We start from the raw sequence: 27,363 nt of genomic DNA on the forward strand, positions 1-27,363 counted from the left end.
AAAAAAAAAAAAAAAAAAGAAAGAAGCAGGTAGGTGGGCAAGAAAGATGAGTGCGCAGGAAACAACTTAGGTTTAACTACAAAAATGGGTTACCAATGATTTCAAAGCACTTTCTAGAGGAGCCATGGCCTATAGGGGCTCTGAGCTGGAGTGCTGTTTTTGGGTTAGGAATGTCTGTCATTGTACATTTCAAAGAACATGTTGTCATTATGGTGGTAATTCTCCTGACATCCACTTAACTGCTGCCAGAGTAACCGACATTCTCAACTGGCCTGTAAAGCACACTGACAAGGGCGCTGGCCACACTGCTTGAGGCCCAAAGTCTCCCCTCCAGTACACCAGCAGCTTCTCCCACCGGTTGAGTTATAGGCGTACCTGTTAGGTTTGTTCCCAAACCTACTTATGCTGGTTGTACATATTGTAATTAAGTAACTGATGAAGTATGAACGAGGAAAACAGGGAGCTCTTCATGGGAGCACTGTGGTGACCCCTTTAAAAAGATTTACGGAGGAGGTAGCCAGCTCCTAGGTCTACTGGGTTAGATACAGAGGAAACAGCTACAAAACTAGGGGATACATTATGAAAATCTAAAGATTCTGCACTCAGATTGTATCATAGCTTTAAAGAAACAGGATCTAGAAATCACAGGCAATGATTTATGGGTGAGGTTAGCGTAGGAAAACCTAAGTAAAATTGCAATCGACCCTATTCAGAGAAAATATCTTGGCCCTACATCCAAAGATTGGTGAGGAATTGTGCATTCATGTTTTAGTTTAAAATAAAGTGCAAATCCTTGCTTGAACCGACCACTGGTCCTAATCACTTGGGTTAAGAGGCTTTTACAGGACATGACTCTCCTTCAAGGATTTGGGCTCTTCAAGTCATCATCATCAAAATGCAAGCATAGCTGAGCACAAATAAAATGTAATGTCAAATGAAAAACAGTCTTAACAGGCTTAATGTAAATAATCTTTCTTATATCAGTCAATTATTAAGGGAGCCAAATAAAGAAGAAGTCAGTACAGGAAATTTACAATTAACCTCACCTTATCCATCAAGTACGTAGCAGCAGAAAACCTCTTAACTAAAAATGTGTTCCACATCATCAGTGCGATGCCTGGACAACAAGTAAAGTAAAGCAGTGACCAGAATGCTTCTATATTTTCTCTTTCATCATATATAACAAATTGCTGTCTTCCTTAAGCTTATAAAACTATCTGGGCTATTTATTTAGATATTATTTCTTATATCTTATGTAATAAAATTAATAAAAACCTTTATCTTTAATAAAAATCAGAACTGGGCCACGTGAGAGGATATCCAAATGGCCAATAAGCGTAAGAAAAGACTATGTCATTAGTCACAAGAGAAACAGAGATTAAAACTACACAGAGATATTAGCTTTACACAACCAACAGAAAGGCTAAAATTTTTTTATATGACAACACCAAGTGTTGACGAGGATGTGGAAACAATGAGAATGCTCATACACTGCTGGGGGGATAATAAATTGGTAAAACCACTTGGAAAACTACTTGGCAGTATCTACCTAAGCTAAGTATGTCTACCGTGTGACCCAGCAATTCCACTGCAGAAACAGTCACAAAAATGTGTAGAAGAGAGGCAAGGACAGCTTTATGCATAACAGCCAAACACTGGAAGCAACCCCAATGGAGTTTTCTAATAATGTGACCACTAAATAAAGTGATATATAAAAAAAGTATTAAAAAGCAAAACAAAATACAAAAAAACTATTTTTAAAAAACCCAACCAAACAAAAAATCTGGGCTTTACATGTCCATATACAATAAACTGTGGCACTGATATTAAATTTCTGTAACAGCTGACAGGCAGTGTAAACATGACATTTCACATGCTGCATTATTACCCACACAGCTGGTTCTGTATCTAGGAGTGAGGTCCTGGAGAGGAAGCCAGGAAGCTCACTCAATGCACAAATTGGGTAAAGTTTTTTTTTTTTAATTGAAGTATAGTCGATTTACAATGTTGTGTTAGTTTCAGGTGTACAGCAAAGTGATTCAGATGTATATATTCCTTTTCAGATTCTTTTTCCTTATAGGTTATTACAAAATATTGAGTACAGTTCCCTGTGCTATATAGTAGGTCCTTGTTGGTTACCTATTTTATATGTGGTAGTGTGTATATGTTAATCCTGAACTCCTAATGTATCCCTCTGCTGACAAATTGGGTAAAGTTCTAACTTGAAGAAACAAAATTTTTTTCAGTAAGGACAGAATATTCTAGAGACAATATTTTCCAAATGAGCCACTTTAAATCATTTTTTTTCACCTTTGGAAGAAAGTAAGAGCTAAGATATGAATATATAAAATAAATTTTAAGTTCTTATCATGTAAAATGAGACATTTTAGAATTTCTGCAATTTGACCTCATACCACCTGCAACAAGGTGTTACAGGAGGGGAAATAAGTAGCTTCTCTAGAATGTATCACAGAGACATAAAGGTGATAGATACCTCCCCTTACCTGGACCCAAACCTAGTCTCACCACTTAGTATTTTATTAACTTCCTATCTTAGTATCTGACTAGCCTAGTACTGACCTCCTCCATTAATTCATAGGGAATCTCATCTATCTATTAAATGGAACCAGCAATCTGGTGACAAATTTTGTACAATAATTTGTAACATTTTTTTCAAGGAGACATCAGCAGTCCCCGTGGTACAGCAGCCAACGGAGAATACTCATGTTTATCAAAAGAAGCACAAGGTGCTTCTGGGAATCTGGGATTAGCAGATACAAAGTATACTATATATAAAATAAACAACATGGTCCTACTGTATAGCACAGGGAACTATATTCAATATCCTATAATAAACCATAATGGAAAAGAATATGGAAAAGAACATATATGTGTATAACTGAATCACTTTGCTATATACCAGAAACTAATACAACATTGTAAATCAACTATATTTCAATAAAAACTTTTTTTTAATTGATGCAGATACACAATTCATTTTGTAAACAAATGAAATAAACTTAGCTTATTGATAAATACAAAAAAAAAGAAGCACAAAGTAGTTTGTAGGGTACAGTATTATTAGGCTTTGTCTATCTAACTTTTTCATCAGGAATTACAGTCCTGAGCAGCCCATTCTTCTTTCCTTATCTACCTGTGAACTACAGAGGGAATCAATAATTCATGCATAATATTCTCCTTACTTACACCTAGGAATAGTCATCAGTGTGGGAAACTGACTGGTGGGGAGAGAAGGTGATAATTAGTGCCAGCCCCCTCCCCCTTTGGGGACAGCCTTTTTTCAAGCAGTTAAAACAGCCACTACTTTGAACACAGCAATACACAGTAATGTGTTTGGTGGCAGGACTGTCAAGGAAAATTTTAACAGGATGTGAATTTAAGAGACTTGGCTCTTTGGAATGAAACTTATGTTTTTAACACCTGTTTACTTACCATTCTGAACATGGGCATTAAGAATGTGCTCCAAGTGTTCTATTGACCTAACAAAAAAAAGTGCTTCCTTACATAGAGGGAGCAAAAAAGAGAGAAAAGAGATATTATTTAATAGGTGTTTCAAATACAAACGGAGATTTCTTACATAAATTTCCACATAAAGTTACCCAAGAATGTTATACTAAGAACACAGAATTATTAGAGAAGAAGTAATTTTGCATAAGATAATGTTAATGGTCGCTCTTAAATTTACATCATCTATATAATGATTGATTCCTAGGACATCTGGATTCAAAATTTACTGTGGTTTGTACATCATAGCAGTATTCTCTCCAATAAATACTTGAATTTCACACAGATATGAAAACAATAGGTTTACTTTCTTTGCAAGTATCATTCATTCATTCATTCTTCAACAAATGTTTATTGAGCAACTACTATGCACCCGTCTGCTGGAGGCACCAGAGATACTGTCATGAACAGAACAGACCCAAATCCTTGCCCTCCCTGAGGTTATGCTCTAGTGAGGGCGCTAGATAATAAATATGATAAGTAAATTACATAGGTTGTTAGTAATAAGTGCCAAAGAGAAAACATTAAAGCAGTAAAGGGAAATAGGAAATAGCAGAGGGGATGTTGGAAATTCAACTATTTTTAATCAAGGTAGTTTACGTATGAAAACGCAAATATGGTATGTAAAACTGATGAAATTATCTGACTGTTTGCTAAATAAATTTGTGGCCTGGGGGACTTCCCTGGTGGCGCAGTGGTTGGGAGTCCGCCTGCCAATGCAGGGGACACGGGTTCGGGCCCTGGTCCGGGAAGATCCCACATGCCGCGGAGCAACTAGGCCCGTATGCCACAACTACTGAGCCTGCGCTCTAGAGCCCGCAAGCCACAACTGCTGAGCCCTCGTGCCACAACTACTGAAGCCCGTGCACCTGGAGCCCGTGCTCCGCAACAAGAGAAGCCACGACAATGAGAAGTCCGTGCACAGCAACGAAGACCTAACACAGCCATAAATGAATAAATAAATTAATTTTAAAAAAGTGTGTGGCCTGTACAATATTAAACACATCACCTTTGCTAATATGTGTCAGAAGTTCCCCACAAGTAATTTCGACTGTTTTGAGCCTAATAAAGCTGTGTGTGTAAAATGGTGGAATTGGGATAGGGGCTGTTGAATGGGACAAGGAGATAAATATTTAACAGGAAAAGAACAAACAAGAAAAATGACCACTAAACAAGCATTTTAAACTGACCACTTATTTTATTTTATTTTATTTTTTATTATTATTATTTTTTTTGCGGTACGCGGGCCTCTCACTATTGTGGCCTCTCCCGTTGCGGAATACAGGCTCCGGACGCGCAGGATCAGCGGCCATGGCTCACGGGCCCAGCCGCTCCGCGGCATGTGGGATCTTCCCAGACCGGGGCACGAACCCATGTCCCCTGCAACGGCAGGCGGACTCTCAACCACTGCGCCACCAGGGAAGCCCTGACCACTTATTTTAAATGTTAGACCTGAATCTGGAATTAATTCATTCAGATTTTAGAAACTACTGTGTCTCTGTTCTGGTCCTAACGTTCTTTTCTCATGCGGGAAAAGTATCCTGTATAGGAGGAGCCTGAATACGTCCACCATTCAGGCCGCAGGGCAGTCAACCGAAGACGGCGACGGGAGGCGTATCAAGAGGCCCCCTACCCTAAAATCATCTTTTGGTCAAAGTTTAATTGATCAAAGACGATTACTTTGTTTCAAGCACTTACTTTTAAAATGTCTTCCTTTAATATGAAAGTGATTACATGTTCAAGACAACATTTTTCTCAGAGGAAGGAAAACTACTGTTATCATTAATGTATTAGTGTGAATTAGTTCATCAATGAGATTTTTCTTCAAACGTACAACCTGATATAAGGACAATAAAGGAAAGAATTTTGCTTTGAGGTTACTTTACCAGAGTACTGACTAAGGAAGCCTATGTGAACGACTGTGCAGCAAAGAGAAATACATGTCATGTGTTTTCACATTTTATTCTGGTGTCAACCCTGAAGGACTGGCACCATCATTAAAAAAGGGTGCGAGCAAAAAACCAGGTTCAGTGACTGGGCCAAACCCAGACACCTGTCTGGAGTCATCAAGTCCAGGCCTCCAGCCTCCAGGCCTCGGGCCTCTCCCTGCACGCTTCCAGACTGAGAATGCCTGCGAGCGAGGGCGGCTGCTGGAAGAGGCAGAGAGCGATGCCCAAGCAGAGAGTCAGGGTGGCATCAGTCTTCACTCTGGTTTTTATCATGATGACTACAGTACAATACGAAGAACTGTCTATAGGTAGATGCTATCTCACACGGACATTCCAAAGGAAATAAAAAATACACTCATCACAGTTTCACCAGGAGTAGGGCAAAACACACTGGCGTTAGAGAAGCTTAGGCTTGAATCCTGGCCCGACTCAGGCAAGGAACCTGACTCCTCCGAGCCAGTTTTCTCTTCTCTAGAGTGGAGATAATGATGACACCCACACTTCATAGGTTTACGGTGAGGATTTTGAGAGAGGGTGTATGAAAAAGGCCTGGCACAGCTCCTGGTATGGAGACATTCCAAAGTGGAAAAAGCCAGTGTTTATAAGTGACTGAAGGAAACAGTCCCACGTACGTACGGCATGAACACAAAACAGAACCAACACTAAAGTGGTGACGAGAGTCGTACCTCCGGATCTTTATTCCACTGAACAACGTACTCCCAGCAGCAATGTGCGTGCAGCACGTCCAGCTCGAGGCTACACGGAAACTGCTTGTAGGCCAAGTGCAGCAGGTCTGAAAGTCAGAGGAGAGCGATGTATTGCTCCTGCCTGAAGGAAAGCTCCGCCCGCCTTCTCTATGGCAGATTTCATGTTTCCCCGTGTTTACGTCTTACCTGGGATGGCTCCCAAGTCCATCTCCATCTCTGACACCTCAGATAAACCTCTGTTAATACCTTCTTTGGGTTCATCTGAGTTTTCTGCATCTCCTTCTTTATTAGCCAGTTTTAATACTTCAGGGCTGACATCCTGTTTAAATATCCACTTGGCTACACTGTCTGCAATGCCACCTATAGTTTGGAGACATGAAAGGAAATGAAAATTGGCAGCATTTGCCAAAAGGAGCCCGTACAGCACAGGATGTGAATGTCTCCATGAAGATCTAAGTGCCACGTTGTTTTAAGCCTGAAAGTGACCCCAAAGCTATGAGATTTATAGGTGTCGCCACCTACCACTCACTGTATGAGGGCAAGTGGGATATTGGGTCTCTAAGAGCATCTTTATACTCTTGTAAAAGATTAGCTAAATATTAGTGCAGATGCATATATAAGTCTGTATACCACATACCTTCAATGTCCATAAATTCAGAATGCACTTTATCGGACATTGATGGAGACATGAATAAATGTTTAAAATGCTTTCATTTAAATGCAAGTGAAAGCAGACTGATTAGCATGATACTTGTGTCTAGGTTTCTTAGGGCAAAGCACTACTGTTAATAGTCAACTGACTTGCCTATATGCAATATTTGGGGGCAAAGTTTAGCCATAGTTAATTAACAACATGATGCGATACCATATTTCCATCATCAATATAGTTCAGGAAGTTATAAATTATAAAAAACATTCAAGATGAAGAGTCCCATTACCTAAAAGAAATAGAAACTTCTGTAATAAACCAAAACTTTTCCTCTCAGTCTTTCTTCCTATTTTGATTCAAATATAAACCTTTTGACAAAAAGAATGTGAAATCATAATTATCAGTGGAAATATCAATAAATGCTTGGCTTCTAAATCATCTGATAATTCCCGTTCCAGGATCAAGGCCCTGATCCTGTTGCTTGGGTTAATATTAAAATGGCGTTCCTACATTTTCACCAGGTGGCAGCACAGAGTGCAGTGAGTTTACAATTAAAAATGTTCACAAGCCTTCTAATGAATGAAAAAACGAGTTACCCAAATAAAAACTATAAATACCAGTATTTCTAAACCCAGACATGTAGTCACTCCGGTATCAAAAGCCTGACAGAGCGGCTGGTAAGGAGAGGGTGCACGCCACAAGAAACTCAAAATTTAAGACGCCCGTGATCCAGCAAGATAGAAGCAAAGGAAGCCAGAGACTCCAGGACAGTAGAGAGTGGGTGCATCGGAAAAGTGGTATGAAGTTCTGGGGAAGTTAGGAGGAAGAAGAGAGAACCTGCAGTCAGTGGATCATGAGAGGTTTTGTGGAGGGAGGGAGCATTCGAGGCGGGCCTTGGCAGGTGAGTAAGATATAGGGCCCACGAGCGGCAGCAGCTCGGCCTCTCAGACCCAGAGATGGGGAATCACAGATGTTCCGTGTGAATTAGAATCTAGCAACAAGCAAGCAGGAGGTGGAAATGAGCTGCATTCCAAGGTGAAGGTCCGTGGGGAGCAGGCCTAAGAGTTTACACTTTGTCCCACAGCAATTTCTGAACTTCCTAGTCCCAATCTTAGTCCCTTAAACCAGTAAAAAAAAATTTTTTTTTTTTTGCGGTATGCGGGCCTCTCACTGTTGTGGCCTCTCCCGTTGCGGAGCACAGGCTCTGGACGCGCAGGCTCAGCGGCCATGGCTCACAGGCCCAGCCGCTCTGCAGCATGTGGGATCTTCCTGGACCAGGGCACGAACCCGTGTCCCCTGGCATCGGCAGGCGGACTCTCAACCACTGCGCCACCAGGGAAGCCCACCAGTAAAAATTTTTGACAAGCCCAAAGGACTTTAGCTTATGGGTTATATTTATTGATAATTACAGTATCAGAAATTAAAACTGAGAAAATGTTTAAAAATTTTTATTAATTCATTTTAAAATAAAAATAATAAACCCATTACATGCTAGTATTTTATGAAAATAATTGTATTTGCCAAAGCAAAACAAGATATTTAGTGAGAATAGTGGCCCTACACTTTTGCAAATCTCTTTGATGTCTAGCTTGGATCTGGACTGCCCAAACCAGCTTCGCCATGCTATCCACCGTGATCTGATGTTTTGGTTGAGGTGTATGAGGAAGATCTGGTCTCACGTAGATATGAAGTTGGAAAAAAAGAGGAGTGCGACCACTCTTTGAGAACCGCGGCTTATATTCTAAGGCGAGGGGAAGTGGCTGGTGGTTCCTGAGCAAGGAACTGACAGGATCAGACTTGAAGGAGATTAACTGAGAAGTATGTGGTGGGTTATTTATTTTTAAAATCTGAGTGTATTTCTCTTTCCTTATTCTTTCGGTCATTTCTGTACAAAGCAAACCCCAAAACAGCCCATACCATAAAAATAAATGTATATGGATACAGATGCTCAAATAAGCTTCATGTTACCTTTTCCTCCTTCTAGCAGCTTTTTAACAGAAAGCTTTGGGAGCGGCTCAGCCTGCAGCGATGATGCTTTGGAGGTTGAGGCATTCACTTTGCTATGAAGCAGAGTCTGAAGTAGGAGACAGTCCTCCAGCTGTTTCAGCAGAAGTTTCCAGTATTCAGTGTCAAGGGAAAGGGCCTCCCAGGAATCAGTGAGGGCCTCCGAATCAGTACCCGAAACTGTTTGGGAAAACTAACAGAAAATGCACAGGTAATACTCTGGCCAAGATTCTGGATCTACATTAACTTGAATGAGCTTTTAACTTGAAAGCTGACGCGTAGTCAGGATACATCACAAAGCAATACACGGATGCTGTTTCACAAATATTACTACTTGGCTGGATGGAACATGAGGGTCAGGAGTAGCCTGGAGATTTAGGGACAACGATGATAGAGTCGGGGCATTTACGAAGAGAACAGCAGTGAGGCCCCCGATTCAGTTGGCACGCACTGCAAAGGTTTCAGGGCCATCCCTACGATAGCCACAGCTTTTTCTGTCAGCACCAGGATACTGATAGTTCCTCAGAATGTACTCGCCAACATAAAAAATGTGTCTTAAATTTCTCTCTCTCCATTAGTATAAACATCTTAAGCCAGTCATATTAAAGTTAGCCCATAAACTACTGAGACTGACAATGTTGAGTGAATCTCTACAGACCTATTTAAGTATCTCATCTAATTTAATGCAACATCCTCCTAGAAAAAATTATTTGATTTACCATGAGATATAAGGGATGTTAATTAAGTCTTTTTCTTTTCTTAAATAAATTTCAGTTTTCAAGAGATGGGGAAAAGCCACAAAGCAGAAGGTCAACAGGAAACTTCCATTTGAGTCATTCAACACTCTATGCCAAAACCACCTTTGTTTATAAAATATAAATACAATTGTAGGACTTCAGAGCCGCAAGAAATCTGAGAAATGATGCCATCTAACCCTGATCCTTTTGGACGAGGAAATTGAACCAGGACCCGCCTTTTAAAGGCACTCACCACAGATCACCAGTTGACGGCGGAGACCAGATCTCTGCCCTCCGAATCCAGTGCTTTTCCCCTTACGCCACGTGGAGACTAAGTTCAAGTATGCATGTCATCGGAATAAACAAACTAAGGACAGCACCCTTCACCCCCCAGAGAGACAGAAAAGATTCTGCTGGACACACATGTCAAATCCTAGATGTTGCACAACACTGAAGATGATGCAGCCCAGAAGGGGAAAGTGGCCCAGGAGCCAGCTGGAGAGGTGCCCCCCACCTACAGAGCAGCCCTCTGCCCACTCACTTTCTTCTCGGTCAAGTTGCTGGATATCTGGGCGGCAACAGCGTGCCCGACGTGCGCGGAAAGCAGAGCAGCCCCGTTGTGCTCAGACTGAATACAGGCCGTGCGCATCTGCTGCCACCAAGGGGACACTGACTGAGAATCCCAGGTCTCTTCGATGGCCACTACAGGCAAAAGGGGAAAGTTAAAAAAAAGAAACTCTTAGCTGGGAGATTTTTTTTTTTATTGGTCCAAACTTTGACATTAAACATAATGTTAAAACTAAATTCCCCACTGATGCATCTATATATTTCTCAATGAACTGGAAAATAAATCTACAATTTATTTTATTCAGAACACTTATAGTCTATTTATTTATGCTGTTAGGCATCTTGCTTCTGAATCAACTGTAAAGCTCCGTTTGGAATATTTTCATCATTGCTGAAAACTACTCTTGAATGTTTAATATAACAGACTATTGTTCTCATCATGCCAAAACAATAAGAGAAATATTACCTCCACAGAAGACCATTCGATTCACCTCACTGAGTTGAGAAAACGCACTGTTCACATCATTTTTGATGATGATGCAAAATATAACTTTCATAAAGCACACTTTGAATGCATTAAAAGCTTTCTATGACTACACAGAAGAGTTTCTCTAGTGAAATGTTTGGTACCCTCTGGCCTCCTTCTGTTAAAAGAAAGTATCCTCCCTCCTGTTTCTGCAGAATTTCAACACTGCACGTTGTTTCCAGGAGTGGGGCCCACGCTCCCGAAGACCTGAACCTCAGCGCCCACAACGCTCACCTTTCATCTTGCTCAGGAGGCACAGCATCGTATGGAGACAGCAGACAGACTGTGGTTTGTCCAAAATATCTTTTTCCTTAGAAAGCCAAACACTCAGGAGCAGAGACTGAAATCAGATTTTATATCTTTTTCAGTCTAAAAAATTATTTACCATAAACAAAATCTTGTACTTTTCTAGAGAGCACACATGTACACGTGAGCGATCCAGTCTCTCTACGTTTCTAGAGAGCACACATGTACACGTGAGCGATCCGGTCTCTCTGGTTGAGAGGGAAGTGCTTGCTTGTTACATGACGTAGCGTGAGGGGTGAACAGGCAGCTTGTCTAACTTAAGAGATTAGCTTTTGTTGGGGATCTACATCCCATTTCCACCACTTCTTTAGGCCTCCTGGGACAGAGGCCATACTGGTTTTATTTTTGCATTTCCCTAATGGCAGAGACCAGATCTCTGCCCTCCGAATCCAGTGCTTTTCCCCTTACGCCACGTGGAGACTAAGTTCAAGTATGCATGTCATCGGAATAAACAAACTAAGGACAGCACCCTTCACCCCCGAGAGAGACAGAAAAGATCCTGCTGGACACACATGTCAAATCCTATGTGTGTTCAACATAGGATTTGTGTTCAACAACTTTCAGGTGATTGATTATTTGCCATTTGTATGTATATGTTTTGGTCATGTGTCTGTTCAAATCCTTTGCTCAGTTTTAAACGGTACTGTTGTCTTATTACTGAGTTGTACAAATTCTTTGTACAATGTGGACACAATTCATTTATCAGATCTGTTTTGAAAAAGTCTTGCCATTTCAGTTTCTTAACAGTCTTTTAAAAAACAGAAGTTCTGAATTTTCATGAAGCACAGTTTATCAATATTTTTCTTTTACAGTTCATGCTTTTTGTACCCTAAGAAACCTTTGCCTAAACCAAGCTTTCTCTGGTGCTTTCTTCTATAAGTTTTGTTAGTGTTACCTCATATTTATGTTCCATTTTGACTTAAATTTTATATATGGCTTGAGGTAAAGGTGTGAGGTTTGTTTTTTCCAGGTGTTTCTCTAACCCCGATTTAATGTAGACAACAAATTTAAATGAAATTGATTAAACACAACGGAAAATTAGTATTCTGTGTTCATCTATTTAAGCATCACAATTTTGAGTGATAGGTAATACTTGTCTCCTTTTTTTTTAACTTTTTATTTTGAAGTAATCACAGATTCACTGGTGGCATAAAGGAATGCACACGGAGGTCCCGTGAGCACTTCCCACAGTCTCCCCTAATGTTCACATCCTACACAAAACCAAGAAACTGCCATTTGTAAAATCCATAAAGCTGGCGCACGTTTCACTGGTAATACAGGCACTCGTTTTGCATCATGCAATTTTATCACGTGTAGCACTGCACACATGACCATCACCACGATCAAGACACTCGACTCTACCATCGGCACAAGACTCCCTCCTATTAACTCTTTATAGCCACACCTGTCTCCTCCCCTACACTCATCCCTAACCCTTGGCAACCACTAATCTGTCCTCTCTCTCTACAACTGTGTTATTTTATAAAGAAAATAAAATCATGTAGTATGTATCTTTTTAAGATTGGCTTTTTTCTATCTGCATATTTTCCTTGTTTATTCAAGCTATTGCTTGTAGCAAGAGTTTATTCCTTTTTGTTGCTGAGGAGTGTTCCATGGTAAGGATGTGCCACCGTTTGTTTATCCATTCACCCACTGAAGGGCACTGAGTAGTTTTCAGTGTTTGGCTAGTATGAATAAAGCAGCTTATGGACATCCATGCGCAACCATGTGTATCTTTAACTGCTTTCCTTCCTGACATATACACTGCAGAGTGAGGTAGAACAGAATCCATTTTTAAAGGGCTTACAGGTTCAATTAAAACAATACGTTAACACAGTCAACAAGTCCATAGAGGTGGAATGACCAAATCCTGGCCAAAATTTAAGATGTGTGTGGGGCTGTGACAGAGTATGTGTATGTGTACATGTGAGACGTGGTAGAGGGCAGGACGGTGATGGTGGGGTAACTCCCCTGCCCTTTTCAGAAAGGGTGAAAATTTAGTGTTGTAGTTTTTCCATTGGACGATTCTTTTATTTGCATTTGTTATAGCACAGACATTAATTCCTAATATATATTCAGAGTCTGGGAGTGTTTGATAATTCTATAATGCTTTAAGGGAACTTCATTTCGTTCTCCAGAAAAGATCTTTTTACTTCTAGCATGAACATTTTTACTGAAGATCACAGTCCATTGTAAATGCGTGCATACGCAACAGACTCTACATTTATTCTAGGCCAATGACGGAATATGCTGGTTATAACTTACAGAGAATGAGAAAAGTAAGGTAATATTATTCAATTAAATACGGTGATTATAAATATCCTTGATCATTTTTAGAAAGTTTTCGTGTATGCTCTATGATATGCTTTAGACAATGGTAAAAAGAAAAAGAGAGACTGACACGTCTGGGTGACAGGAGCAAGGAAGAGGAGGGTCCAGAAACAAGAAACCTTACCAACAACAGCTGGGGGCTAAGTCCAGCTGACTCCAGAGCGTGACACATATCCTCAGTGGAGCTTTCTCCACATAAGCACTTCCAAAAAAAGAAACTGCCTGGTAAAACAAAAACAAGACACGTCAATCAATGACCACTTACCATCTGGACTCACAATCTTCCTGAACTGCAACCTAGATCCCCAGAGGAGGAAAACAACACAGAGAGAAGAGAAATCAGTGGTTTAACTGGCTTAAGTGATCAAAGCAGAGGCAAATCATTACGTGTCTGACACTCTCCTGAGCATACTTACTAATTCAGTACAACGTTTATGACATAGTGCCTACCTGTCCAGAGGATCTTCTGTTGACTGTAAAACACACATGAAATTCTTTGGTTAATTAATTTCAAAAACAAACTCAATCTCTGAGACGTTGTAAGCTCCTCCCAGGCTTTCATCTAGAATAGGGATGATTCAAAGAGCAATCTCTCACTCTACCTACCTAAAGCCACACGGTCCTCCTCACTTATCTTCCTTATGTTGATCACATCTTTCTCACAGTCTAAATATTCCAGAAAGGTCTTGACAGGCAACACACCATCCTTATCATCAGAAAATCGGACAGCAGTCCTGCTGTTCTCTTGTTTATACTTCTCTAACAACACCTGGAGCTTAAGGAGTTCTTTTTCATCAAGCCTTAGTAACACAGCCAAGTCCTTAAATATAGGGGGAGAAAAAAAAAAGTTCTGAATAGACCATGTCTCTTTCTATGACTCTTCCGTAAGTGTCAACACTATCATCTGAAATGAAATGCAAGACTAAGCAAAAGATGATGACTTTTGAATTAATGTGATAGCTTAAAACTTTACTCTCAATTCATGAGTAGGAGGTTATTTAAATCAACTAATCTTGAAAGTACCACTTTTAGAAAGTATCTTGAGATTATACTCTTCTAAAATGTCTAAATTTTAATAAACATGTATTATTGCTTAATCAGAAAAAAAATTTAAGCTTTTCCCCCCAAACCATCAGGGAGTTCGGGGGTTTTGAGCATAAGCCCCCTGTTCTCCTGGCTCAGCCCCGCAATGAACCTTTCTCTGCTGAAAAAAACAATATTAAAAGGGCGTCAACTGCCAACTCTTGTGATTCCGAGGAAACTAAAGAACTATTTGAAATTTAATGCTTGTTTATTAAGCAGCATAAACATTATAAAATAAAAGCAGTGGAAAAGAGTCTTCACTGTATCTACATATAAATCCTCTATGTGGCTCTTGGGACTGCAGAGATACAACCTGCCAGCCTTTCAAACTGTTTTTACATACCTTATGTGCAGAAACATCTCCTGATCTACTATTATTCTTCTAAATTAGGGACAAGTGTACACATACGCATACACACACAGACACACACAGACACACACACACATTCGCCATAGCAAGCAAAACTTTCTTCCCCTCATGCTACATGATTAAAGCTGCATTCTTAAACAAGAGCAGTTTTGTTATTTATTTACTTATGGATGTTGTTTTAAGAACAAGTAGTAAACTGCAAAATGCTATGGAATACACACAGGTGGTTCTATGCTATACCAAACTTATATGAACTATGTCCTACAGACAGCAAAAATGAATTAGTTTAGATTTGAATTTTAGTTTTGTATGTACAAAATTAGCCATTCAGCCTAGAAGTTGACAGCATGTTTTTTTAAGGATCCAAATAAGTCTACAGCGAAATACGGTTTTAATTCTTTAAAAGCATTTTAAAGATAAAAAAATAATAAAAAGAACAATCTGTCAACTGATTTTTAAACATTTATAATTCTTTTGCACACTGTATTGGGGCTATCAAGTGGAAATGAATTCTACAAGGGATTATTAATGCCATATATTTAACTTTCTTTTGCAGGGTTCAAGAGAGAGAGTTTTGATTTTATAAAAAAAAAATTTAGGCATTGAAGAATCTATGAAATGTCCAGGCAATCCTATAGACATAACTTAATCAACTTGAACTTTTCTGTTGCTTGAAATGATTTTTCTCTATTGGTGAAATAGATAGCAAAACAAAAGCTCCTGAGAAATGGCTTTGTCATTTATAATGGCACTCACAGAATATTATTGTGAAGATTGTTAAAATGCTTTATAAAATCCATCTAGAACCCCAAAGATAAAAAAAGATGATAGGACTTGTAGGTTATTTCCAATACAAAGGGAAAACCTTCTCTCATTTTTCTGTTTAAAAATTTTTATTCGTGTATGTGTATTTACAATAAAAGGCATCCACTTTAAAACTCAATTAACTTTCAGATACACCAGATGAGTTTTATAAAAGCATTACCAGTGACTTGAAAAATCACTAAAATCACCTTAATAATTTTCCTTTAGACAAATAAAAGACATGAGGCCCTGATGCCAGGCAACCTGCCCAAGGTCACACAATAGTCGAGGGAAGAGAGGACAATATTTCTCTCTATTCTCTATCAGGAGAAATGCGATTTCTCTAGCTGGAAAGTAAGAACTTTGTATACTCTCCTCAGAAATGAGCAACACTGCACTGTAACAGAGATTACAAGGTGCTATCAGTTTTTTACGTTTTACAGAATAAAAACACAGAACATTTTCTACAATTACTTTAAACACTCTGATGTACGATAAAATATATTTTTTAATGTATTTCATTACATAGTAAACAACAGAGTAGTATGAGCTTGCTAACAACAACACAGAAAAGCTGGTCTCTTCTGTTTGGCAGAATCTTTTTTTTTCTTTAAAAGAAATTAAAATTTTGCCACTTCAGTAAACTGCATATATTTTAATTGGCAAACCCTGTCCAGAAGAAGTTGTATTGTAAGAAGTAACCTTAAAAAATAAGGAAAACCAAATGCTTCTAGGTATTAAAAATGGATTAACAATAAGTTCAATATTCTAGCCTAAATAATATAAATTTAGCAGCAAGGCACGGAAAGCCAGCAGAAGGTCTTGTAAAGAAAATACTGTTTTTTTACACCTAAAAAAAAGCAAAACCTTAATATTCTACTTCTTTACTACCAATTAAAAAAATAAAAAATAATCAAAGAGATTATTTTGTATAATGAATAATGGGATTACTCACATTATCAGAGAATGGCGTGTCTGAATGAAAATCAATGGAATTTAATTGGCTAACAGACTCATAAAGATGGAGTAATTTCAGTTTATTGGCACAAAACTGTAGCAATCCTTCATCAACACACTCAAGCTCTATAAGGTAGAAGGAGAAAATAAAGAGATATATTTAACAGACTGATAAAAAAGGCCTTTCTTTTATTAAATCTCTTAATATTACATAATTCCCTGATGTTCTATTTTACTAAATATTGGGATGCTTAAGCTATAATGGATTAAGAAGGCAAAAATAATTTTTCCCGTCATGGCAAAATGTCTAAATTTTTAAATGAAATAAGGTGCACTAATAGAAGGGGACGTTAAAAAAAAAAAAAAGAAAGAAAGAAGAAATATTTTAGTCTAGTACTCAAATTTAAATAAATGATTTGGAAACAGGTTTGAAAATGTTCTCCTCACCCTGTCAATCATATGTTGTCTATTATGCTCACACCCTGAGGAAAGACAAATGGAAAGTTGCCTGGCTCTTCTTATTATCATGGTCAAAGATATAATTATAATTCGAGCAGGAAATGTGGATTGTGACAGATGTATCCTCAAGAAAGGCTGGCAAAAAGTAGAATTCCACTTAATATCCTCCATCAATCAGGTTTTTTTCAAGGTTAGTGCTGGAAAAATACTCTCTGTGTAATACATATGGTAATTTAAATATTTATTTCTAATACAAATGAATACTTATTCTCTAAAAAGGCAGACACTGAAAACTCCCAAGAACTCTGATATGGGATATAGTAACATGGAAGACTGTCCAAGTTCTTACAGCCATAATAAAACTTAGCATACTAAATACTTTACATTTTTAGGAGTCTCATTTATGGGTAGAACTTGAAACTAGTGATGTTACAGAACTCTGACAATGGTGTCTGGTTTACTCCCAGCCTAGTGCAAGATAATTTTTAATTTAATAAATTTTGATATTTTTTAAGGCCTTAGGGGATAGGGGGACTTTATCAGTGCACTATACTTTTTGAAAGAGGTATTTCTAACAAGCTGTATGCATTACAGAAGTTTACTATTTACCAAGAGTCAGCTTTACATATGTGTTGGGAAAAAAAAATTCTCAAAATTAGGATGCTTAAAGTCCTGAAACAGCATATTACGACTTATCTATTAAGCTACTCTAAGTTGGCTTAAATGTAATTAAATACACAGCTGGTTTCATATTTACACAACAAGCAAAAAGTCATGACTAGATGAAGTCACTGCATCACACACTACATTTTTAAATGATGTTAGGAATTCAGAATAAATTAAATTTTTCTAGCTTGGCTGGACAGAATGTGGAGTTACAAACGCACGGTTACAGATGTAATTCTTTTCCAGACAAATAAATTCTGAACAGTAAAAAACAACCAGAAAACTCAGAACTGGTCATGTAATCATAGTCTGTGATTTTGGAAGCCCTAGCTCCGTTCATGAGGGACATGGATGAAAAAATGTGGATTCCATACATTAACAAAACATAAATCAAAGCCTAGAATTTTTTTTTAAATCATTATCATAGTCAAAACAATGGCAGCAAGAGAACCTGGCTGTTTTTTGCTTACCACCAGTCATCTTGTCCCCTCCTGCCAATGGCTTTCACAACACTCTACAGCTATTACCACAATAATCACTTCCCATCATTCTATACTGATATCTTTCCTCCCAGAAGATGGAGTCAAATGAAAAATATTTACAGTAAGAAACAGAGGCAACATATTCAGAGAAAGCTCAGAGGAAGATCAACAGCATACAGGGAATTAAAACAGCAACAGGGAACTAAAAAGTCCCCAATACTAAAGGTATGAAATAAGTTTCCTTCTTTCTTATATATTATTTCCACATTAAAGTAACATGATGGGGAATTCCCTGGCAGTCCAGTGGTTAGGACTCTGCGTTTTCACTGCTGAGGGCTCAGGTTCGATCCCTGGTCAGGGAACTAAGATCCCGCAAGCCGTTCGGCCTGGCCGAAAATTTAAAAATTAATTAATTAGTTAAAAAATACAGTAACATGATGGCATCATAAGCAGTTAATACTTTCTATCGTCAGAGTTATAAAATTTGAGATGAGACCATAACCTCCAGTCAGTACAAATCCTATTACCTTGATTTTGTAAAGTGTCCATTAACGTCTGAGTGATGTTTCTAAGGCAGGAAAATGGTAAACGTATGCTTGCCAAAATGCTTTCCAATGCCTAGAAGAAAGATATGGAGCAATTCTCATAATTAGAAGGCAATGATTTTGTTTTTTAAATTTTACATTTATGCCTATACTTTCACTACCCCAAGTTTTAAAGGGAAGCTCCATTTTTAAGATGTTTTATTATACTTACCTGAGAGTTAAAGTTGCATCATAAGTACTATGTAATCAATTTCATGTCATGCCAAACATGGTACAATGACAGAAAGTCCAGACTGAGAATGAAACAACTTAGAAGGCAATTGATGTTCAACAGAATGGCCAAGACAAAACAGAAACAGAGATAAAGGTATTCACCAATAAGAGTCTGAATAAGTCTACACTCTCTAGGTATAAATGAAAAGCAGACACTGTCATTGTCATGTCAATAATAAAAGCAGACAATAACTTAATTACTGCTATATTACTGCACTTGAGCATGGCTGGCTGAATCCACAGGCCATGCTAGATATGTGTGTGTATATATATATATATATATATATATATATATATATACACACACACACACACACACATACTCCCCACCTACCCCCTTCCTACCCACTAGTAGATATTTAAGAGTGGTCATCATCAGTTCCAAAATCCCTCTTCATGCCTAAAGAAGCAACAATCAGAATCACAAATGGGTCAGACACAGCACCTGAAGTTCCTACTTATCTGTTCATATCAGCACATTAAATTGGATTTTGACTGATGAGATTAAATAGTCTAAAAGGTAGGCTAAGAATGTGGCATGAGACAAATATCAGATTGTAGCACAACAACTCTGTGGAGGAGAAATGGGCATAGAGGGCGGCTCAAGAGGTTGGTCCGGCCTATGATGAGGCAACTGGGTGGAGGATATAAAGAAAGTGACCAAAAGAGGCAAATACCCTGGAAAATGTAATCTGCCTCTGTTCTGTCTACTATTACAGAAGCTAGCAGCTGGCTCACTGTCCTATTATTCAGTCTTCCAAAGTCTAAACTGGTTTCTTTTCTCCCTTAACTGTTGTAAAACAATACACAACTTTCACTGTTAGGTTGTCTAGTATTTTTAATAAAATTCATAGCTTCATACACAATTCAGTAGTACAGTAAAACAAAAAAAAATCAAGAAGACAGTTTGCACTATGCTGAAGTTTCCCAATTGTGTTGTTCCATGATGTAAGATAAGAAAGATGGTATCAAAATGAGAAGAACTGTGTGGGTTATGAGCCTCCTTTCCACGACCGATGCCCTAAACTGCCTCTCCACATGCCCACCTTCTCACAAGAGTCCCTTTAATAACGGAGGCTGCCCTGAGGAAGATGAGAGCCCATGAGTGCTGTCAGTGGAATGGAAAACTCAATTAAAAGTCAGAGACTTGCCTCTTGTACAATAAAACGATAAACAGCGTTTTTAAAAAATGACTGCCGAACTGAGAGAGTGGCATGGATTTATATACACTGCCAAATGTAAAATAGATAGCTAGTGGGAAGCAGCCGCATAGCCCGGGGAGATCAGCTCGGTGCTTTGTGACCACCTAGAGGGGTGGGATAGGGAGGGTGGGAGGGAGCCACAAGAGGGAGGAGCTATGGGGATATATGTATATGTATAGCTGATTCACTTTGTTATACAGCAGAAACTAACACACCATTGTAAAGCAATTATACTACAATAAAGATGTTAAAAAAAAAAAAAAGACTTTCACAGTAGAATAAGAGGGATAGAAAGAAATTAGTATTCACTAACTCATCCCACTACTTTAGATGCTGTGCATTATGAAAATGACGTATTTGGTAAGGTCCCTGTTTGAAGGAGGTTAAAAGAGGTAAAGAGGAAAAAGTTGGGGAGCTTGACTAATATACATGAAAGAATTAGAAAACAAGTATAGCTGGCCCTCTGTATCCATGGATTACACATCTGCAGATTCAACCAACCATGGATTGAAAATATTTGGAAAGAAAAAATTCCACAAAGTTCCAAAAAGCAAAACTTGAATTTGCCACACACTTGCAACTATTTACATTGCACTTACATTGTATTTACAACTGTTTACATAGCACTTACATTGTGTTAGGTATTACAAGTAATCTAGAGAGGATTTAAAGTATACAAGAGAATGTGCATAGGTTATATGCAAATATTACACCATTTTATATAAGGGACTTAAGCATCCTGAGATTTAGGTATCACAGGGGGTCCTGAAATCAATGCCCCTGAGGATACTATGGGACGATTATAGTCATTAGCTCTCTGGTTCTGATTAAAAGTAGAGTTCAGAGGCATCCATGAGGATTGATGTGTCAGGTAAGAATTTATAGTTAGAACCTGAGCAGCATTATGAGGGACTTGGATAGGAGAGTGGGAGTAATATAATGAGTTACTGTATTATAAGCAGGAGCCTGGAAAAGGTAACCAGTCTGACTATATCATGAGAGGCGGAGGCTGTGGAGCTACAAGGCCTCTTCCACAGTATAAATGCGAATGTCAATTAGTACTTTGAGAAGCAATTTATCATCAACTAGCACAGCCAAAGCTCATACCTAGCAATTCCACTCTTACACATGTGCACCAGCAAAAATGTACAAGGATAATCACACTATCATTGTTGTTAATAGCAAAAAACTAGAAACAAGCTAAATGTCCACTGACAGGAGAGTGAACAAATAAATGGCAGTCACAGAGTGGAATTCATATAGCACAGTACATGAGTCAACTGCATCTGCAGGCAGCAACGTGGATGAGTCCCAGAAACACAATGCTGAAGGAATGAAGTAAGTCACAGAAGAAGACAGGGCGTGACCCCATTCATATAAAGTTCCAAAAAAGCAGAAAATGCATCAATATGTTTTAAAGGAGCCATACAGAAATGCTGTATCTGTAAAGAAAAGCAAAAGAGAAAGGAACACAAAATTCTGAAGACTGGTTACCTTAGGGATGGGAGAAGGGGACGGGATGGAGGAGGGACGTGCAGGGCTCTTCAGACTTCCTGGTAACATTCTGTTTCCTAAGGTGGGTGGTCATACACGTCGTTGTCTTATTATTATTTAATTTGAATATACGTTATGTATGGGTTTGTTTATGTGTATAAAACACATGTGCTTCTGCGTATGGTCATATCACTTAATTAAAAAAAGAAGAAAGAAAAAAAGAAACAATAGGAGCTTCCACATGGGAATATAAAAAAGGATGAATATGAATGAAAACACAAAGGAAGATTTTAGCCTGTCATGTTTGGAGGGAAATAGGAAGAAAAAGATTTTGTTAAGAAGGATATGTACTAGCTACTCAGCAAGAAAGTTCATTTATTATACACACTTACTTGTTTTTTGGTTGCAGGGTACTTAATATCGAGAATTAATTCCTTTATTTCGGTTTCTATCAAATCTAGAAAGAAAATTAACCAAAGTAAGATTTTCACTTTTATGACAGTTAAACTTCATTCTGAAAGAAAAAATCATGTATTTGCAATATCAGTCAGTCTAAAGGATTTCTGGGTTCTCTCGGAAATTATTGTTTTATTGTTACCAATTTTAATACTCCCTCGATGGCACATTTCATCCTCCAGAGTAATTCCAGTAAAAACTACACATGATTACTTGTATCGCACCTCGTTCCAAAAAGGAGTTGAAATAGCTCATAAATGCACTGAAGTGTTTTGATTGCTCCATTTAGAATATTCTATTAATTTAAAAAAATGACATAACAGTTTGCTTCATTTTTATTGAAGGACACCTACCAAGATTGGGAGATTTTGCTTTCAGTAAGGCTCCCAGTTTCTTCACTAAGTGCATGTCCTTGGCTCGTTCACTCTTCTTATCACTAAAACAATAAATACAACAAATTCTTACAGAATGTGAAACTGTTTTCCTTCTAATTCTGACACGCTCCAGATTTCTTTTTCCTTTCTATTCTTCCTATTTAACTTTAAAGGTTATCAGTCTAATCCGAAAAGAGAACAAAACGATAGCTATGAAACAAAGTAAAACAAATAGCAAATAAAGGACCAGGAAAAGTTAGCAGAGGGACATAAGTAAGCTGGCACGTGATACAACTTACCTCAATGCTAAATGGAAAGGGACATTTACTGTTTTCACACTTCCAGACACCGGATCAACCAGACAGATCTGGTAAGTCTGCGGCTGCCAATTCTGACTGGTAACGTTATTTAAGCCCATTATTTTATAGCCAGGATACAGAAGCCTGAGGAAATCACATAACAATATGGTAAAAATCTTAGAGAAAGGAAAAATGTTAAAGGGTGCTATTATTACAGTTTGGGACCCCTACATTATTATCAATTCAGAAGCATTAGTAAGGCAAATAAATACTGATACCAAAAACATAAGTAAAGCAGAACCCAGCTAGCAGCGTTCTTATACCTTGTTAAAATGTGCTAGAAAATTAAATGAACACAATCAGGATGAACACAATCAGGCCTAAGTTGCAGTGGTAAACAAAGCATTCACCTCACTCAACATCATCACCAGGGGAACTAGAAAGAATCTTTCCTTTCTAGCCTCCACAGTGTAAGTAAGGGCTGGGGACAAATGGCAGCACCAAAGCTGACTTTAATTCAGTAGCATATCACGGCCTCTTCAATCAGATTCCTTTGCTATTAAATACTTTATCCTTAATTATATACCAGGCACTCACAGGAAAAAAACATAATAAAGGACATTTCAATTCTCAAACAACTTGTAATCTAATAAGTAGCTTTAATAAAAGCTTTACTTTAACAAAAGCATTCCTTTCTGTAACCAGGAAAAGGCCCGGCATTTGCAGCTTACCTGCAGTGCTTTCCCACGTTGAAAGCCCCTACTCTAGGGCCCTGCTGTGTGCTCCACACTTCTAAAATGCCCCTCCGCGGTGCATAGATCACAAGGAACTGAGCTACTCGACTTGGACCCTGAGGACTTCCAAAGGGGGAAAAGTCCACCTTTTCTGGCACTCTTTCGTGGAGGTCCTCTACAATTTGGATCCAACCAGTCTGTGCATCTCGATACCCTTGGAGACAGAAGAAAGGAAAGCTACTTAGTTACGTCATCTAGGTTTAGCAGTAGCCTCCTGAAGCACTCTGGGATGTTTCTGGCGGCAGGGCGGGGAGCCTTAAGAAAAGCAGTAAAAGTACATTATCGGGTGGGACGGAGGGAGACGCAAGAGGGAAGAGATATGGGGACATATGTATATGTATAACTGATTCACTTTGTTACAAAGCAGAAACTAACACACTATTGTGAAGCAATTATACTCCAATAAAGATGTTAAAAAAAAGGTACATTATCTTTTTATTATGAAATACATTAAACAGAAAAGAAGATAATAATTATGATAAATACTAAATCACCAAGTCTCATTAAAACTTCAGATTTTGCTATATTTGCTTCTGATCACTTTTTTTTAAGAAAAAAACAGTTATCCCGGAGGCTTCATGAGCACCCTTCCCTCATCTCATTCCCCTCCCTCCCTGTTTTTAAAAAATTCTGGGGAGGTTATCAGGTTCAGACTTAAAAATACAATTAAAATATAAGAAAAAGATCAAAGTGGTTCCCTGCTATTCAAGTCCCTTGGTGATGTGCAGACAGGGAAAACATGGGCTGCAGAGCGATGGGAAACAGCTCCGGCTTGTGAGAAGAAAGATACAGCTGACAAGTCTTCCACTTGAGGGCGGCCCCTCTCACAGGCAACTGATCCCTCTCTTTCCAGTACAGGGAGGAAAACAACAGACTGCACCAGCTGCAGAAGGACAGGCAACAATGGCAGTGATAAGATCGCCATAGGCGATTTGGACCAGCTGGTACATATTCTGGAAAAGTCTTGCTGAGGACATACCCTTGACGTTGTTCCAGAAGACAAACACCATTTCAGGGAGAAATGATGTATCTGCAGCATTAAAACCTATTTCTAAAGACACTTAAACATGTGGCAGGTAAACACTGCAGGAATTCTCTGGCAAGAAGGTTAATAGCGGCCTCAGTCTGGTCCACAGTAATTTAATGCCCTCAAATCCATTATTCCTCACAATGCTAAAAACAGACCAGATTGCACCAAAATTGTGATTTCTAACCAGTAGTCTGAGCTGACATGTTGCTACTCCAGATAACTTCAAACAATGCATTCTTCCCTCCTCCTTGGTCAAGGAGATTTTATTTTACTCAGGTTGACAATGTGCCTAGATATTTTCAAGTCTCCCTTATAGTTAAGTTTGTCCACGTGACTAAGTCCTGGCTAATGTATTGTAGAAAAAGCTTGGCAAGACTTCAGAAAGTATCTTCAAAGTGGACTAAATTGGCAGTCTTCCTTTCCCCTTCTTCCTTCCTGGGATGCAGATAAGAAGGCTACAGCTTCAGCAGCCATTTGAACCATGAGGTAACCTTGCATGGGGAAGCTACATGGAAGGAGACTGAGTTCCTGAGGACATCACAGTGACACCATATCAACCCTGTACTCGGCTCTATTGTTTGCCACTAAATGCAACTTCTAACTGACAAAGTTACTGAGACACTTACGTGAACCGACCCAAGCACGTAGATATGGAAGTCAAATGAGAAAAAAATGAATTTTGCTAGGTTTTGCCATCTTAAATCTGAAAGACTTGGCATTCGAGGGGGCAAGAAACTGAATTCAGGAGTTGACGATGACAGTGAGAACTGAAAAGAGGTATGTAAGGAAGAGGTTAAAAGTGCCTGAGTTGGTCCAACTTAAAGGATATATCACTTAGACTACTGGATCAAGTGTTGCTGATCTGAGTTTATGGTTTAAACAAACAAACAAACAAAAAGCATAAACGTAAAGAATTAAACACTGTTATCAACCAGAAGCTGCAGAAGGATAACACTGTCCAACTGCTGGGGTAGAAAGTAAATTAACTTTTTTTTTCTGAATTTTTGTAAGAAAGTACCTTTCCACATGCGTATTGCAATTCCTCTAGCTACGTCCAACAAAATAATTCTGCCAAAATCATCTGTTACTGCTGCCAGCGTGTTACATGGAGACAGACATATACTTTCACCATGGCGTCTAGAATCTGGAAGTCCAAACCTGATATTTGAAAGAAAACAGAAAGCTCAAATCAAAGTGCAATCTAGAAATACATAAAAGAATAATGAAATGCATTAACAAAATAGGCTGAATCTGTTTTTATATAAAGAAATATGAACTTTCTATGGATTAATACCTAATTTATTAACTGATTACACCACATTTTGCAATACAAAATGCATAAGGAAATTTCTTCTATTACAAAATAAAAACACCTAGGTTTTATTTCAGAGATTTTCTATATAGATATCCAGAACCTATTTTCAGAGAGTCTCAAGTACAACTAGATTTCCTTGATTAAGTGATACATCATAGGAAACAATACCCTCACAACCAACTAAATTTTAGAATACTCTGCTCCTACACAGGCATCTGTGTCATTCTGATTTCTGATCTATTCTCTCTTTTTTTCCTAGATATCATATCTTGCTGACACCAGTGCAGTATAAGAACGTTCCTTCTGCTAAATAGTTATCTGTAAACTGCTCTTGGTCTATTATCAATCTTATTAGAACTGTGAGTAAAATAAAAGTAAAGAGGTACTGAGAAAGGACCAGAAGAGCTCATTTTGAAAAAAGTCCCTGAGACAAAGTACTCAAACTTTGTTACATCTATTTGGATGCATAAGGGCCATTTGGCTTATTTCTTGATTCTTGGGTGATCTTAGAAAATGTGATGTGTTATAACATACTTTAAGATGGAAAAAACCCTGGAAGATAATCTTTAATCAATTTTAATAACAGATAATTAGTTATATCTCTTTAGTTGAAGAACATCTTAAAAAAGGGGGGGAGGTTTCTATTTCCCTTTCTATTGGGTAATAAAAAATGATTTAAAAACAGAATCAGGCAAAAATCATAATCACTCCCCACAAAACCTGACAAATCCACTCAATATCCTACAGCACTGCTGAAGCAAGCAAGGAAGCACAAGCCAGCATGCTGAAGAGTGCTTGGATGCATGGGACCCCCCCATTTTTATTTATTTATTTTTTAAAGAAATCACTAAGTCCTTTTTGAGTTTCTACAGCTTAATGACAAACTAAACTTTTTACAGAAAGAAATCCAACAGCTATCAAAAAACCAATTTTCCTGCAACTTAAGCTAAGTGTACAGGTGTTTGCAGAAGTGCACACTCAACACATACATATTGAGCCCCCACTACATGACAGGGAGACAGCTGTGATAAGACAGGCAAGAATCACTGTCCTCCTGGACTTTACATTCCGGTGGAAAAAATTAGTCCCACATTGGGCTTCCCAGGTGGCACAGTGGTTAAGAATCCGCCTGCCAATGCAGGGGGCACGGGCTCGAGCCCCGGTCCGGGAAGATCCCACATGCCGCAGAGCAACTAGGCCTGTGCACCACAACTACTGAGCCTGTGCTCTAGAGTCCGTGAGCCACAACTACTGAGCCCACGTGCCACCACTACTGAAGCCTGTGCACCCAGAGCCCGTGCTCCGCAACAAGAGAAGCCACCGCAGTGAGAAGCCCGCGCACCAGGACAAAGAGTAGCCCCGGCTCGCCACAACTAGAGGAAGCCCGCGCACAGCAACAAAGACCCAATGCAGCCAAAAATAAATAAATAAAATAAATAAATAAATAAATAAATAAAAA

General features: G+C 38.6%; 1 protein-coding gene across 2 annotated transcripts in view; it reads right to left on the minus strand.

The window, feature by feature from the left end:
* The window catches only part of RAB3GAP2 (RAB3 GTPase activating non-catalytic protein subunit 2), an 89,305-nt gene that overhangs the window by 9,651 nt on the left and 52,291 nt on the right, over positions 1 to 27,363 (minus strand). The window contains exons 13-28 of one of the 2 annotated variants that reach the window (XM_007455392.1): positions 25,608 to 25,747; positions 23,497 to 23,713; positions 22,766 to 22,909; positions 22,446 to 22,528; positions 22,029 to 22,093; positions 18,650 to 18,740; positions 16,514 to 16,641; positions 13,904 to 14,121; positions 13,426 to 13,519; positions 10,899 to 11,004; positions 10,113 to 10,273; positions 8,799 to 9,027; positions 6,368 to 6,541; positions 6,161 to 6,267; positions 3,454 to 3,520; positions 1,047 to 1,117 (exon numbers count right to left, since the gene is read on the minus strand). In XM_007455392.1, coding sequence (XP_007455454.1) covers positions 1,047 to 1,117; positions 3,454 to 3,520; positions 6,161 to 6,267; positions 6,368 to 6,541; positions 8,799 to 9,027; positions 10,113 to 10,273; positions 10,899 to 11,004; positions 13,426 to 13,519; positions 13,904 to 14,121; positions 16,514 to 16,641; positions 18,650 to 18,740; positions 22,029 to 22,093; positions 22,446 to 22,528; positions 22,766 to 22,909; positions 23,497 to 23,713; positions 25,608 to 25,747 — 2,095 coding nt within the window. Of the gene's footprint in view, positions 1 to 1,046; positions 1,118 to 3,453; positions 3,521 to 6,160; positions 6,268 to 6,367; positions 6,542 to 8,798; positions 9,028 to 10,112; positions 10,274 to 10,898; positions 11,005 to 13,425; positions 13,524 to 13,903; positions 14,122 to 16,513; positions 16,642 to 18,649; positions 18,741 to 22,028; positions 22,094 to 22,445; positions 22,529 to 22,765; positions 22,910 to 23,496; positions 23,714 to 25,607; positions 25,748 to 27,363 lie in introns of both variants that reach the window. The other variant, XM_007455391.1, reaches the window with a different exon arrangement.

Source organism: Lipotes vexillifer, unplaced genomic scaffold (genome assembly GCF_000442215.2).
Source record: "Lipotes vexillifer unplaced genomic scaffold, Lipotes_vexillifer_v1.1 scaffold403, whole genome shotgun sequence".
Lineage (NCBI taxonomy): Eukaryota > Metazoa > Chordata > Mammalia > Artiodactyla > Lipotidae > Lipotes > Lipotes vexillifer.